The 14,661-nt window shown below is 34.1% G+C and overlaps 1 protein-coding gene across 3 annotated transcripts in view; it reads left to right on the top strand.

Moving 5' to 3' along the window:
* Positions 1-10,469, top strand: part of LOC111394448 (DEAD-box ATP-dependent RNA helicase 28) — a 14,677-nt gene extending 4,208 nt beyond the window's left edge. For 2 of the 3 annotated variants that reach the window (XM_023020277.1, XM_023020275.1), the window contains exons 7-20: positions 1,281-1,454; positions 3,107-3,255; positions 3,367-3,462; positions 4,772-4,874; positions 4,958-5,020; positions 5,244-5,305; positions 5,532-5,628; positions 6,307-6,425; positions 6,512-6,554; positions 6,706-6,807; positions 7,548-7,646; positions 7,729-7,797; positions 8,881-9,149; positions 10,136-10,463. In XM_023020277.1, the coding sequence (XP_022876045.1) occupies positions 1,281-1,454; positions 3,107-3,255; positions 3,367-3,462; positions 4,772-4,874; positions 4,958-5,020; positions 5,244-5,305; positions 5,532-5,628; positions 6,307-6,425; positions 6,512-6,554; positions 6,706-6,807; positions 7,548-7,646; positions 7,729-7,797; positions 8,881-9,149; positions 10,136-10,151 (1,461 nt within the window). In that variant the 3' untranslated portion in view covers positions 10,152-10,463. Of the gene's footprint in view, positions 1-1,280; positions 1,455-3,106; positions 3,256-3,366; positions 3,463-4,771; positions 4,875-4,957; positions 5,021-5,243; positions 5,306-5,531; positions 5,629-6,306; positions 6,426-6,511; positions 6,555-6,705; positions 6,808-7,547; positions 7,647-7,728; positions 7,798-8,880; positions 9,150-10,135 lie in introns of all 3 variants that reach the window. The other variant, XR_002702589.1, reaches the window with a different exon arrangement.
* The last annotated feature ends 4,192 nt before the right edge of the window (positions 10,470-14,661 follow it).

Raw genomic sequence — 14,661 nt, 5'->3', positions numbered from 1 at the left:
AAAAAAAAAAAAAAAAAAAAAAAAAATTATGAAGCAACGAAAAGAAACTATTATTATGTTTGGTGGGGTGGTGACTATTGCCAAAGTGGGTTTATAAGAAAACAATGTTTTAGTGTTTTAGTGGGCAGTTTAATAGAATTTATATGTTTTGTGTACCCACATCTAAAACAAAGTAAACAGGTTTGATGAATTAAGGAGCTCATGCCTCACACGTCTTGAGGTGGTGTGGTGAGGATTGTGTCACACATGTCAGAGGTGTACACCTCCAAAAATTACTTCACAATCAACACATTGAGGCGTACTTTACTCGCCTCACTCTAAGATGGGCTTCAATTGGGTTTTTTAAAACCATGCTCGTACATTATCAACCTTAGTGATAATGCCTGTGCCCCTATTTGGTAGGAATTAACATCAGATTTTTGGTAAATTTTGATAAAATTGTGTGGTAAAGTTGTGGAACCATGAAATATGTGGCTAAAATTAATTTTTGACTTTGAATCATGTTGTATTAGCTGGGAATCTTTTGTGTTTCTTGATAAAAAGACACCCACACAACCATTAAAGGCTGAAGAGAACAGGACACTGGAGGGTGCGGTGGGTTCCAATGGCTACCATATCATGATGAAGTGATTAAAGTTTCTTTTGCTGGTTACTACTTCAGGGATTATTGTTATTTGATCAAGTTAAGAATTTCATATCTTCGGAATGTAAACTACTGTGCCGTCCGTTCTGATGATGTTATTGTTACCTTCCCATTTCTTTATACCCCAAGATAATGCTTTTTGATTCACAATTTAATAATATAATTTTTCTTAAAATATCACCTCAAATTATCTAATACGTCTAGCAATGAACTGAAAAGAGTCTAGAAGAAGGTTTTATTTAGCTGGCCCCAAATTTATTTGGGACACGACTTAGCCTTTGTTTGGCCCACATTTTCTAAAACTAATTTCCAATCACACAGTTAATGGGACCCACAACTTTTATCAAAGTTTACTAAAATTTTGATCTTAACTAAACCAAACAGGGCCATAGTTGTTGCTGTATTCCTCAAATTAGTTTCAACAAGATATTCTCCTATTCATATGCGCTATTTGTCTTTACATTAAAGGTACTGTAGTGTATGTGTTCTAATGAAAGTGAGAGATGCAAAAGTTAGGATCCTGAACTCATTTACTGGATGGGGAAGGAGTTGTATGAAAAGTTATGTATACTGATTTCCATTTTACTTTAACGACACATTATATTTTGTGGTTGCTGATGTGTAGAAATCATTTCAGGTTCAAGAGGCAGCCTTGAGATCAATGCCAGATATAGTAGTAGCAACTCCAGGACGTATGATAGATCATCTACGCAATTCTTTGTCAGTACATCTGGATGAGCTTGCTGTTTTGATACTTGATGAAGCTGATCGGCTTTTAGAGCTTGGATTTAGTGCTGAAATTCATGAATTGGTATGTTTAAGCATCATTTCTTTTTCTATGAAGAGCATCTACTACTGTTATTTCTCATTGTAGGTAGAGAAAAAATATTTCCAGCAAATCTGAAATTTGGCTTCAAATTTTCAGTTATAAGGAATGGTTTTTCACTTTCATGTTTGTGTTAAATTGTTTGTTGAACCTTTGAGCATTGTCGTTATTTAAGAAGTTAAGAGGCAAATATAAGTGCATTGAACACTTCCACTGTGAAAATGAAAATGGAAATTGTGGTGGAACATAGGTTTGTAATTTGTACATATTTGGAAACAAAAATGTTATTGTTATTGAAGAGTTATATTGACAAGTGACAGCAAAGCAAGTCAACAATGAACTTCCAGTAACTTTTAACTTTTGGACCCAGCTTTTCTTTTTTTCTTTTTCTCTTTTATGCTGGGGGTTCACTAATTCTGTTAGATTTAACCGATTCATTGTTTTTGGTGTGCCAGAAATTATCTTATGAATAGGAAAGGAATTTTTCCTGCTTAATTACAGCTAAACATTAAGCTAATAGAGTTTATACTACCATTTTCCCTGTTATGTTCACGTTTGTATCTTGTGAATTGGTTGAAATGTTGAGAAGCAGCTGTCTAGGAGTTAACGAAGAAGCAGAAGCCAGGTTTCTCTGTTGTACAGATGGCTCAATGTCATAGCTTTTATTCTTACAACTGAGGTATCAAGGAGAAAGAAAGAAAATGTCTAGTTATATACAGTTTATTGAGTCTTTGGGTTAGCCAAGGATTATGCGAGTCAAAAATTCGCCGTCTACCCCCATAAGATGCAGTAAAGGTTATTTGACTTGAAATCTGTGTGGAAGGATAAGAAATAATTGTATCCAACATTACAATGCATTACTGATTCTGTACCAGACCTTGAATGGCGATAAAAGAGTGAATATGAACCTTGAAACAATACGGAGCTTAATATTTTTATTGGACTCTCGTTCGTTGGGGAATGAGCTGGAAGAATGATGTGCTGACAGCCAGTTATTTAATGTGCAAAGCTTTCTTGAAGTTGTGCTTTTTGGCCAAAAGAAGTTCTGGATGATTGCTATTTGTGGCAGGTGGAAGTTTCTCTGAATAATGAGAAACACTGTTGCATGAATGTCCAGATTGGCCTGGTTGTTGATCAGATTGTGTGCAAGAATTTGTCCATGAAGGCGCGCTAATGCATGTTATAGATGGCAGACATGTCAAATAAATTTTGTTTTAGCATAGGTGTGATGATACAGGGATTTTTCTATCTTCGTAAAGAGAACAAATCTTTGAATTCGAAAGTAGGGGATTTATTGCCCTAATAATTTGCTTATAATTTTCATATGAACACAAAGATGAAAGATAAAAGGCAAGAAAGAGTAAAATTGTTGTGTCCTGAGAATTAGAAAGTTCAATAACCAAGGTCAGGATACTGTCGATTTTTTAGCTGCTTTTGGCATTTGAAATAGCTCGAGCACAAACTATGTTGCTTAAATCATACCCTTTCTGCTTTATCTTGTTTACAAACTGTAATATTTTTAGCATTTTTATACTGTGTTAATTCCTTTGATGTTATAGTATATTATTCCATTACCTTACTCAAATCTAAACTAATTCTTTAAAGTAATTAATTGTGCTCTGTGATCTTTTGTTTAGGTTAAGTTGTGTCCTAAACGAAGGCAGACTATGCTGTTTTCTGCAACTCTGACTAATGAAGTTGCTGAGCTCGTAAAGCTGTCTTTGAATAAACCCTTGCGTCTCTCAGCTGATCCATCTGCAAAACGACCAGCAACTTTGACTGAAGAGTAAGTCATCTGTAGTTCCCTTTACAACTGGATCATGGACATATGTTATGTTTCATGATCTTTTGTTAAGACCTTGAATTTTTTTCTCAAACTTGTGAATTATGTATGTAGGGTTGTTCGTATAAGACGAATGCGTGAAGGAAATCATGAAGCAGTTCTTCTTGCATTATGCTTCAAAACCTTTACATCCAAAGTTATTATTTTCAGGTTACGCCAAGCTCTGTAACACGTTCACCAATTTTCGTGCTGGCTAGTACCATGGCTTGATATTTTGTCTCGATAGGTCTTCTTTGGGTTCTTAATTATTAAAAGGTCATTGGCGAAAAATATTCTGATTTGGACTCATAGTTCGGGTTACATCACATAAATTTTCATTCTAGAGTTAGTTCGATCATTGACATCTGAGAAAATCAAGGAATTATGAAGTGGGAGTTTTAAGTGCTATGGAAGCACTGTAATGCACTTTTTCTGGTTATCTACTAAAGATTGAACATGTTCTAAATTGAGTAATCAGTTTGGTTAACCCGCATTGAAATGGTCCATTATTCTTCTTTAACGAGAAAATTATAACTCATTGAGACCTGCTGCTGATTGATGGAGTCTTTAAATCTCAAAATGTTCATGAGATATATGTAACAGAAATGTGGTTGTCAAGATAGATGTGAAGTCATATTATACTTGACACAATTAAGAAAATAACTATGCAAGTTTAAAGTGGAAGAGGTACCAATTTAACATAATTAATGGACAGATGTGGGCAAGTCTTGTGTAAATCTAGAAGTGTAAATCTGCATTGTGGGTCCAAGGCATTGATGCCCCAACTTTGTTTAGCTTGGGCCAGCCCACATGGCTTTATTATTATTTTTTCTTTCAAAAAGTGAACCCATTATAAATAAAAAACTGTGGAGCGAGCCTCTGGAATGCCCTGCTGCGTTGCATTTTTTGCACAGCCTGGTTTAGGAGAAAAGTTCAGGCTGTACAAGCCCCTAGGCGGTCCTTATCAAGTTTATTTCACACCGGTATGCATGTGCTTGGCATTGCATTTTCCTGAACAGTCTGGCCCTGGAGAAAAGTTCAGGTGGTGCCGGACGCATAGGTTGCCGTGGCCCACATCGAGTTTGCTTGACACATAAATGTACACCTGAAGAAGCTCCCATTTGCATAAGATGTGCAATATAACAATTTAGAAGATGGAGTGGTAGACCAAAATTAATATGGCATGATGTGGTTGCTAAGTGTTTGATTTCCCTGGTAGATGTAGCAATGGATTCAACGAACTAGAGAAAGCCTTCATGTAGCAGACCTCAAATTTATGGAGAATAAATTTAGTTTTTTGTTGTTGATTGGGCAACATGTATGTGTATAGTAATGAAAATATAATTAAAAAAATGCTTTCTTATTTCTTGCATGGTTACCATATCTTCACCGATATCAAATTTCTACGCGTTTCTTCCCATTATTAAATAAATTGGTTTAAAATGCTTTAATCAATGCTATTTTATGTTTCTAATGGCAGTGGAACGAAACAGGCAGCACATAGATTGAAAATTATATTTGGTCTAGCTGGTTTAAAAGCAGCTGAACTTCATGGAAATTTAACCCAGGCCCAGCGTCTAGATGTAAGTCCTCAGCATCAACAGATTTTCAACTACGGGGTTCTGTTCTTTTTGTCAAGCATGCTTATTCACATTCAGTTGCACAGGCTTTGGAACTTTTCAGGAAGCAGGAAGTAGATTTTCTGATTGCAACGGATGTTGCTGCTCGTGTAAGAACAAAAAATCTCAATCTGTTTTGCTTAGTTAGTGATGATAGAATTTTCATGTTTCACTTGATCATCTCTCCAAATGAATAATTCAATGCTCCTTATGGCTCCAGAGATCATGCTACTTTGATATAGTTGTTGGATACTGTATATTTTTTTGACTAGCTGGATGCTTAACTATATCATTATTGTTTATGTACTCATTGTTTTTATGTCTTTTGTATAGGGCCTTGATATAATTGGGGTTCAAACGGTTATAAATTTTGCATGTCCTCGTGACCTTACCAGGTAAGTGGTGAACTCCTTTTCATCAATATTGTGTCCAAAACTGGCATAGTTCCAACCCCCTTAAATTGGCCATTAGTTAATAGATTTGGGTTTCCTGTATTTGCTCTTTCAGTGCAAGTATTAGAATCCAGGTTTCTCAACTTTTTTGTCTTTTAACGTTCATCATTCGGACTAACCTGTATCATGCAAGTTATATAAATATGAAAATAAATAAAATTCCTTGCAGTTATGTTCATCGTGTGGGTCGTACAGCCAGAGCTGGCAGAGAAGGATATGCTGTTACCTTTGTTACTGATAATGATCGGTCTCTTCTTAAAGCTATTGTAAGCTTTTTATGCCTCCAATTCAAGATTCAGTTTTTGATGTGCTCTTTGGTTCAATTCTCAAGAGAGGATTTCTGTGATCTGTCTGCTTGTACTTCATTAAGAACTGCATTGTACTTTAGGGTCATCCTACATTTAATGCCTTCCTTTACATAGCCTTTGTCAAACATTTGTTTCCTCTACTCCTGTTTCAATGATATTGACTAATAAGTGCTTAATATGTTTATTTGTTTGCTCTTAAGTCCCTAAAGATGCGCTGGTATGGGTAGATAATTTTCAAGGTTGATCTTTAGAAACCTTAATTACACCAGTATTGGAGCAACTTACAATTATAAAAGGGTGGGTATATTGAATTGTATGCAGTAAGCTTACCTGGAACAAGCTGGCGGAAAACATGTAATATGAAAATGTAAGCTTACCTGGAGCAAACTGGTAATGTAAACATGTTATTAAATTAAAGATAACTTTTGTATATTCATAAGCGTTCCGTACTTCTGGTGCCATGTCCATCATTGACCCCTATCTAGATTTTAGATCTTTTTGTCGGTCCCTAATGATACCTTTTTTCCCAGTTTTGAAGTATCATCAAGAAACAGAGGAAATAGTACAATAAACATCTAGCTTAACAGGAAAAAAGAGAAGAATTTTGTGCTAAGACTTCGTTGGACATTGTGACAGGTTAAAAAGGTTGGTTCAAAGCTGAGGAGCAGAATTGTTGCAGAGCAATCAATAAAGAAGTGGTCTGAAATAATTGAGCAAATGGAGGACCAAGTGGCTTCAATTCTTCAAGAAGAAAAGTAATTAAGTTATTTCTCCATCTGGTTTCACATCCAAAAAATTTATGAATTCGCGAACGCTTATTTATCATTGCTGGTTGCTGCAGGGAAGAGATGGCTCTAAGAAAAGCTGAGATGGAGGCAACCAAGGTTTCTTTCCTGCTATTTTCATTTTACATTTCCTACTGTTGATAGCTTTCTACCTCCTAAGCTTTTCAACCAATTGCCTTTTTGAAAGACTAATTTTCCAGGCTATTGTAACTCGTGATGTGTAAAAATGCATTTCTTCATGACCTTGCAGGCAGAAAACATGATCGAGCACAGAAATGAAATTTATTCGCGCCCTAAAAGAACTTGGTTTGCTACAGAAAAGGAGAAAAAGCTGGTTGCAAAGGCAGCAAAGGTAGTAGAAACGTGGATGTATATGGAAAGTTCTAGTGCTGTGTGGACTCATTTTTCACTTGGCATCTGAAATGCAAGAGTATTAGACTAATTAATGCCTTTTCAGTTGCTAGATGGCTTACTATGATAGAGAATGCTCAAGGCACAGTTAACCAGACTCTGATGTTCACCTTTGTCAACGTTTAAATGATTTTACGAATTACCTTTGTCAGTTGAGCCCAGTTGAGGGTTTAACTGGAAATGAACTTGTTCGTTGCATCAATTTTAAGTATTATCCTCGGGTTTGATCTTTCCATCATATGAAAGCACATTGGCAATTTTGTTTTTTCCCTTCAGGATCATGGAGAACATTTGGACCAAAATTGTTGTTTTTCCATTTTTTTTCCGTTTATCCTTTATTCATTTTCCAGTAAACTGTTCTATATTTGATATTTGATATGCTTCTCCTCCTGTAGTTGCCGTTCATTTATTTGTCAATTCTCATTTCCACTTCTTTTTCAAAATATTTTCCACTATGTTTAATGGGCAGGAATCATCGTCAGCATGCAAATCTTATACTTATTTGTTTTGGTTACCATCTGATGCATGAGAAAAAAATTGTTATCCATGGTCGTCCTTGTGTCATCCCATAACATAATTAGATGGACGTTTTATTTTTCTATAGTTATTATCATTTAAATAGAATTTTGTGTCAAGTAAGTTTTTAATTTACTGAATTGGCTTCTGCAATTGGTTTGATAGGAATCTCAGGAAAAACAAAATGGTTCTGGAACTGAAGTGGTAAGTGCAGAACAAGCGGAAGACTTGAAGATGAAGGAGAAGAGAAAGCGACAGCATGAGGTGATTCTCATCCTGACTTCGTACAGTATGGTACAAACTGATTGGCCAAATTTATTGATATGAAGATTATTGTTTTGGACAGAAAAATTTGCCTAGGAAGCAGAGGAGGAAATTGGAAGCTGCTAGAGAGATGCTAGAAGAGGAAAATGAAGTATTTACATTTCCCTTTTCTTTGTTTTATACTTTATTAATTAATTTTACCGAGATTAGTGATGGGAATTTTGACTGTTATTTTCTGATATTATCTTGAGCTCGAGCTATGCGAACTTTTGCCACTGTTAGCAAGCATTTCTAAGGTACAAAAAATTATCAGATCCTGTGCCATCCTAGATGTGACATCAAGCATTTATAATATGGTCATAAGTTCAATCTTGAGGATAAATGACGAGCACTTGAGATCTACGAGTGCAAAATTACTGACAACCAAAAATACTCTTATTTAGTGTATAGGCTATTTTACATCGGCAAAAGTTGTTATTTAAGCACACGTGAATAAGAATGTTAAATTTGTTAAACATAACTTTACAATCAATGAGTGAATAACAAGTGGCATAGTGAATCAAACGTGAAAAGGTAACAGATTCAGTTAAAGCTCACTAATCAACCACTGTGACATGTCATTAAAGGAAAATGCTTAATTACCATCATGACCTCATCAGAAATCTATAACATATTCATAGTTTGGAACAAACAAGGATATGAAAAATTGTACACACGCCTTTCAAATGAACCTTTCTCTCCTAGCTCTTGATTTTCATTAGAATTCAATTAATTTAGGTAGAGAAAATCCTGATTAGGTGAGAGGAATTTGTTTATCTCGATTTTGAGCTCAACATATACTGTATTGAATGTAAACACTGTCTTATAATTGAAATTTTTTCTTATATATCAATGGTGCAAGAGGATTTCTAGTAAACTTGTGATACGATTATTGGTTGAATTATTTTGTACTCGTACAATAATGATGGAATATTTCTCACAACTATATGGATAGATTGAATTAGAATGCCAATTAGATTATGATGATTATACTGTCATGTGGTAGTCTTAGTATTCCATGTTATGCTGTCCTGCTGTAACATTTACACTTTCCTATTGTGGCTTTAGTTTTGTAACTTTTGTTTGTGTGCTTCTACCATATATTGATTATGCCATACTTATTTTAACGTGTGACATTATAGCTTCCTCTAACGTTACATATAAGTTCATGTGAATTAACATTTGAAATGATCAGGGAGGAGAGAAAAATAAGAAAGAAAGAAATGGAATTTCCCTTGTTGATGTGGCTTACCGTCGAGCTAAAGCAGTGAAGGCTGCAAAGAAGGCTGTAGACGCTGGCAAGATTGTCAAAAAGGCAGTTAAGAAATCCAAGAATCCTTCCCAAAGAAATAAATCAAGACCGGAAGAGATGCGGGAACTATTTCAAGATGACATGAGTGCTAAAAAGCAGAAAAATCTTCAGCAAGGGGGTGGGAAGAAGTCCTCATTCAAGAGCAAGTCACGGTATAAATCTCATCACGATCTCTTATCTGCTTAGGTTTCATTTTGTGTTACATGGACCTCGCTCCTCTGCTTTATCAATGGTCATTTCCAAAATGAAATCACAAATACCCAATTCCTTTTCTATTAGTCCATGTGATTTTAGGTCGATCTCTTCCTCACAGTTTAACAACAACATTACTCATTACTTCTCCTAATTAGTGGCATTTCTTGAAAGATAGAGTTTCCTAGTTATGGTATTGTCCACATCAGTATTTGTCCTAGTGGAAATCCTTTTTTCCAGATAATATTATTCATGGATAAATATGTTATGTTTAAACTACATTAAGGTTGAGGCCCAGGGAATAAGAGTTTCGAAGCTTATGTCCCACAATAATGCAGTATGTGTTCAACTATATGACTGTTGTGTAAAGAAACTGATTCAAATTATTAGCTTTGCCTTTTTAACCTTTTGTGGGACCATCTCACAAAATTCGGCAAGTTAAATAGCATGGTTGCAATCAAAATTTCTCATTTGCTGTTGAGAATAATTTTAGCTCCTGTTTGACAACTATTATTTTGAAACTCTTTATTCTATTTTCATCGACACACTCACACAATAAAATATTCAGCATGTAAACCCAAAACTTTTTCTTACTTTTTAACCATACTTCCTCAAAAAATTCACTATTCACAACTTTGTTTAAGCCAAATAATAAACAGGGGTTTACTATAGAAAACTTGTTTCTAATATTAAGTGTTGAGTGTTCTGCAATATGATTCCAGAGCTTTGTCCAGAAAGACTTCTAACCTTGGAATTTCAGCAATTTTGGCTAATCTTAAAAAATTAGACATGCTTTTTTCTGTCACCAAAACTGAAAATCTGAAAAACTCTTTTAACTTTGAAAAACCCTCAGAGGTGTTTTGACAAAATAAGTTATTTAAGCTTAGCATCATATGACCTTTGATATCTAAAAGTAAATTCAAGCTTAACTCTGGTACTTGTGCAGGTACAAGCGTAGGTAGCTTCATGGTGTAGCAACCATTGCATAGATTTATGGAATTGCACGGGGAGTTCTGGTATTCTATTCTGAAGTTGATACTTCATGGCATAATTATAATTATTTTTAGTTTTTTTAATTGGGATTTAAGATTTTCAGCAGGATGGTTATACACTAAACAATGAGCGATGATTCAATTTTCGATAACACCCTTTCTTGAGCTAGTGTGGTAGCTGATGAAGTTTTGCCTGAGAAAATTGTGCAGTTGGAGTCTCATGGTTGTTTACTGAGACGTTTTAATTGTTGATCAACGAGATCCTTTGCATGTGCTTCTTTAGTTTTCTTTTTGGCATTTCCATAATTTTGTAAGCTATCACGATCTCTTATCTGCTTAGGTTTCATTTTGTGTTACATGGACCTCGCTCCTCTGCTTTATCAATGGTCATTTCCAAAATGAAATCACAAATACCCAATTCCTTTTCTATTAGTCCATGTGATTTTAGGTCGATCTCTTCCTCACAGTTTAACAACAACATTACTCATCACTTCTCCTAATTAGTGGCATTTCTTGAAAGATAGAGATTCCTAGTTATGGTATTGTCCACATCAGTATTTGTCCTAGTGGAAATCCTTTTTTCCAGATAATATTATTCATGGATAAATATGTTATGTTTAAACTACATTAAGGTTGAGGCCCAGGGAATAAGAGTTTCGAAGCTTATGTCCCACAATAATGCAGTATGTGTTCAACTATATGACTGTTGTGTAAAGAAACTGATTCAAATTATTAGCTTTGCCTTTTTAACCTTTTGTGGGACCATCTCACAAAATTCGGCAAGTTAAATAGCATGGTTGCAATCAAAATTTCTCATTTGCTGTTGAGAATAATTTTAGCTCCTGTTTGACAACTATTATTTCGAAACTCTTTATTCCATTTTCATCGACAAACTCACACAATAAAATATTCTGCATGTAAACCCAAAACTTTTCCTTACTTTTTAACCATACTTTCTCCAAAAATTCACTATTCACAACCTTGTTTATGCCAAATAATAAACAGGGGCTTACTATAGAAAACTTGTTTCTAATGAGCTTTGTCCAGAAAGACTTCTAACCTGGGAATTTCGGCAATTTTGGCTTAATCTTAAAAAATTAGACATGCTTTTTTCTGTCACCAAGACTGAAAATCTGAAAAACTCTTTAACTTTGAAAAACCCTAAGAGGTGTTTTGACAAAATAAGTTATTTAAGCTTAGCATCATATGACCTTTGATATCTAAAAGTAAATTCAAGCTTAACTCTGGTACTTGTGCAGGTACAAGCGTAGGTAGCTTCATGGTGTAGCAACCATTGCATAGATTTATGGAATTGCACGGGGCGTTCTGGTATTCTATTCTGAAGTTGATACTTCATGGCATAATTATAATTATTTTTAGTTTTTTTAATTGGGATTTAAGATTTTCAGCAGGATGGTTATACACTAAACAATGAGCGATGATTCAATTTTCGATAACACCCTTTCTTGAGCTAGTGTGGTAGCTGATGAAGTTTTGCCTGAGAAAATTGTGCAGTTGGAGTCTCATGGTTGTTTACTGAGACGTTTTAATTGTTGATCAACGAGATCCTTTGCATGTGCTTCTTTAGTTTTCTTTTTGGCATTTCCATAATTTTGTAAGCTTTCACTAAAATATTGTCATTGAGTTTATGAAAATAACTCCACTTCACATAAATTGATAACTTGACAATCGATAAAGAATTTGTCTAGTGATACATAATGGGGTGTACCGAATGGTGTACAACCCACTCACATGAGTGTGAGACCCATGTGAAAGAAATGATATTTTATTTGAGTGGGTCCCTTACGCATGTGAGTGGGGTGTACACCATTAGGTACACCCCAAAATGAATCATGATTATCTAACGTTTACCCCCATTTTTTATTTTTTGGCCCGAGGGGCGGGGAGGAGGTGTTTGTGTATATTACATTAGTCGGGCGAGAATGAAAGTGTTATTTCCCTCATTAGTTGTCCGTGCAAAAAAATTAAAATTTGCAAAATCATTTTAGGGTTTCCAACTGATACATTTATAGAGGAATATTATTCAAAGTCTCTCTAGGTGAACAACCTTATTATATTGATGTCATAGTTATCAGACTCGATCTTAAAAAATTATTGTATCATCAGGTTAATAGTTCGATTGGTGGGTCTATATATGTATATATATAGACCCATTTTATTTATTACAAAGATTGTGCACCCATTTTATTTATTACAAAGATTGTGCATATGTTATTAGGGCTGGATATGGTTTAGTGAGATTCTCGGGTTCAAATTTAATTATAGAATTGTTCAAGTTTGATTTCGATCGGTTTAGTTCGATTCTCTGAACCCGTACAATAATTAAAATTTTTAATATTTATAATAATGCTACATTATTTTAACTAATAACATGTACAATTTTAGCTTTTATAAAATTAAGTAGCCCCATTTTGTGAAATATTTTGCACTATTGAGTTGTTTATATATTTGATCTTTAATATTATAGAAAGAGAAAGGTAGCAAGCTTACAATGATGAAGAGATTGTAGTTGAACTTTCAATTCAATTTCTCCTAAATGATAGAAACAACATTACAGCAGATTAAGAGATTTGGATAAAAATTAGGTCAATTTAACTGAGTTGGGTTTAGGTTGAAATTTTGAAATAAGAAAATCATATTTTGGGTTTGGATTAAATTAATTAATTAACAAATTTAGTTAGAAAAAATAAAAAATATGACTTATTTAAGATATAAAAAAAATAGGAAGATTCATTCGGTTATTTGGTTTTTGGTCTTGAACCAATAATCAAATAAAATTTGTCGATTTTCAATTCAGATAGCAATTCGGGTATCTAATTTAAGAATAATTGCTCGATTTGGTTCAGTTCAAGAATAAATCGGTTCAAGAGTTTTGTCTAGTCGTAACCATAATGACCAAGGAAGGGGTATTATTTGCTCGAAGCCCAAGATTGAACACTTGCCATTGCAAATTGAAGAAAAAAAATTTGCACTGCACCTCGGTAAAATCGGTTCACTTCTGAACAGGTTTCGATTTTATCTAAAACCCATTTGAACCGGACAGTTGTTCTTGATCTGTTAACTTGAACAAATAATATACTCGGACTAGAATACTATCCACTTTGTCGGTTCGATTCGATTCGATTCGATTTCAATAACTATGATTGATGTTATTATTGTGTCTAGCATGAATTGAATTAAGATCATGTTTAAAATCTGCTCGGACCCACGACCCGACACTAAGATTTCCAAATCCCTTCTGAAAGGAAAATGGATAAATTTCATTTGCGATAATTATACTTTAGTGACAATTAGGTGATTATACAATTCATAAATATAACTTAATTTATTTTCAATCGAATAACTCCACTTCACATAAATTGATAACTTGACAATCGATAAAGAATTTGTCTAGTGATACATAATGGGGTGTACCGAATGGTGTACAACCCACTCACATGAGTGTGAGACCCATGTGAAAGAAATGATATTTTATTTGAGTGGGTCCCTTACGCATGTGAGTGGGGTGTACACCATTAGGTACACCCCGATGTACCACTAGCAAAACCTATCAATAAATAGGGATACATACAATTTTAATGAAATAAATAATGACCATCATTTTTTGACTTTTATGTCATTGATTCCCATTACTCTTTGAGTGACGGAATTGGATTGAGTTACTCTATTGAAAACAAATTAAAGTGTAGTTAATCAATTAAATAAAAATTTAAATGTGGGCAAATGAACATAGTTAGCGTACACTCGAATACCATTTGCATCTCTTTGGTTTTGTTGACTTAAAACTCCAAAGCCATTCCTAAATCTTCCCAAATCTCAGAATGACAACCCAAATTAACAAAATTCAGTGAAGAACACGAAGAAAAAAAGTGATCGCGAAACCACCATAAAACTGCCACGTAAGAAAGGCGTCTTTGATTATTCATTATAATTTTAAAAATGTCTTTAATGCTTACTATACATTTAAAGGTGTTTTTGATTGCTTATAGTAATTTAAGGTTGTTGAGTTTTGACTACTAAACTGGTAAAATTGACACCCTTGGAAATTTATGAATGTTGTTTCAAGTATCACTTGCACGCAATAAAATTTAATTTTACTATTCAATACATTTTGCAATATACTTGAGGTTTCTTGCAGTTCTTTCCATATTTAATCTATATTTAAAGCTAATTTTTTAAAGAGAAAATCAAGGATAGGAGCTAGAACTTATGAAACCTTAATTTTAAATAGAGAGAGACATATTTCATCCATATTACATTAAAAAAAGAAAAAATGAAAAAAAAAAGTGTACTAGAATTCTGTCATCAATAAAAAAAATAAAAATAAATAAATAATAAAAAATTGAAGCAGACCAGTAAAAAAAGGTCCTTTCTTCTCTTTCTTGTCTTTTCCTTTTGTTTACCCCTCCATTCAGGAGCTTCGATTAGAGGACAATTGGCCACAAAGGAGTTGTTCATC

The sequence above is a fragment of the Olea europaea genome, chromosome 5 (genome assembly GCF_002742605.1).
Source record: "Olea europaea var. sylvestris chromosome 5, O_europaea_v1, whole genome shotgun sequence".
NCBI lineage: Eukaryota > Viridiplantae > Streptophyta > Magnoliopsida > Lamiales > Oleaceae > Olea > Olea europaea.
Note: the sequence above shows the minus strand (reverse complement) of the source record. Positions and strands in the feature narration are given on the sequence as shown.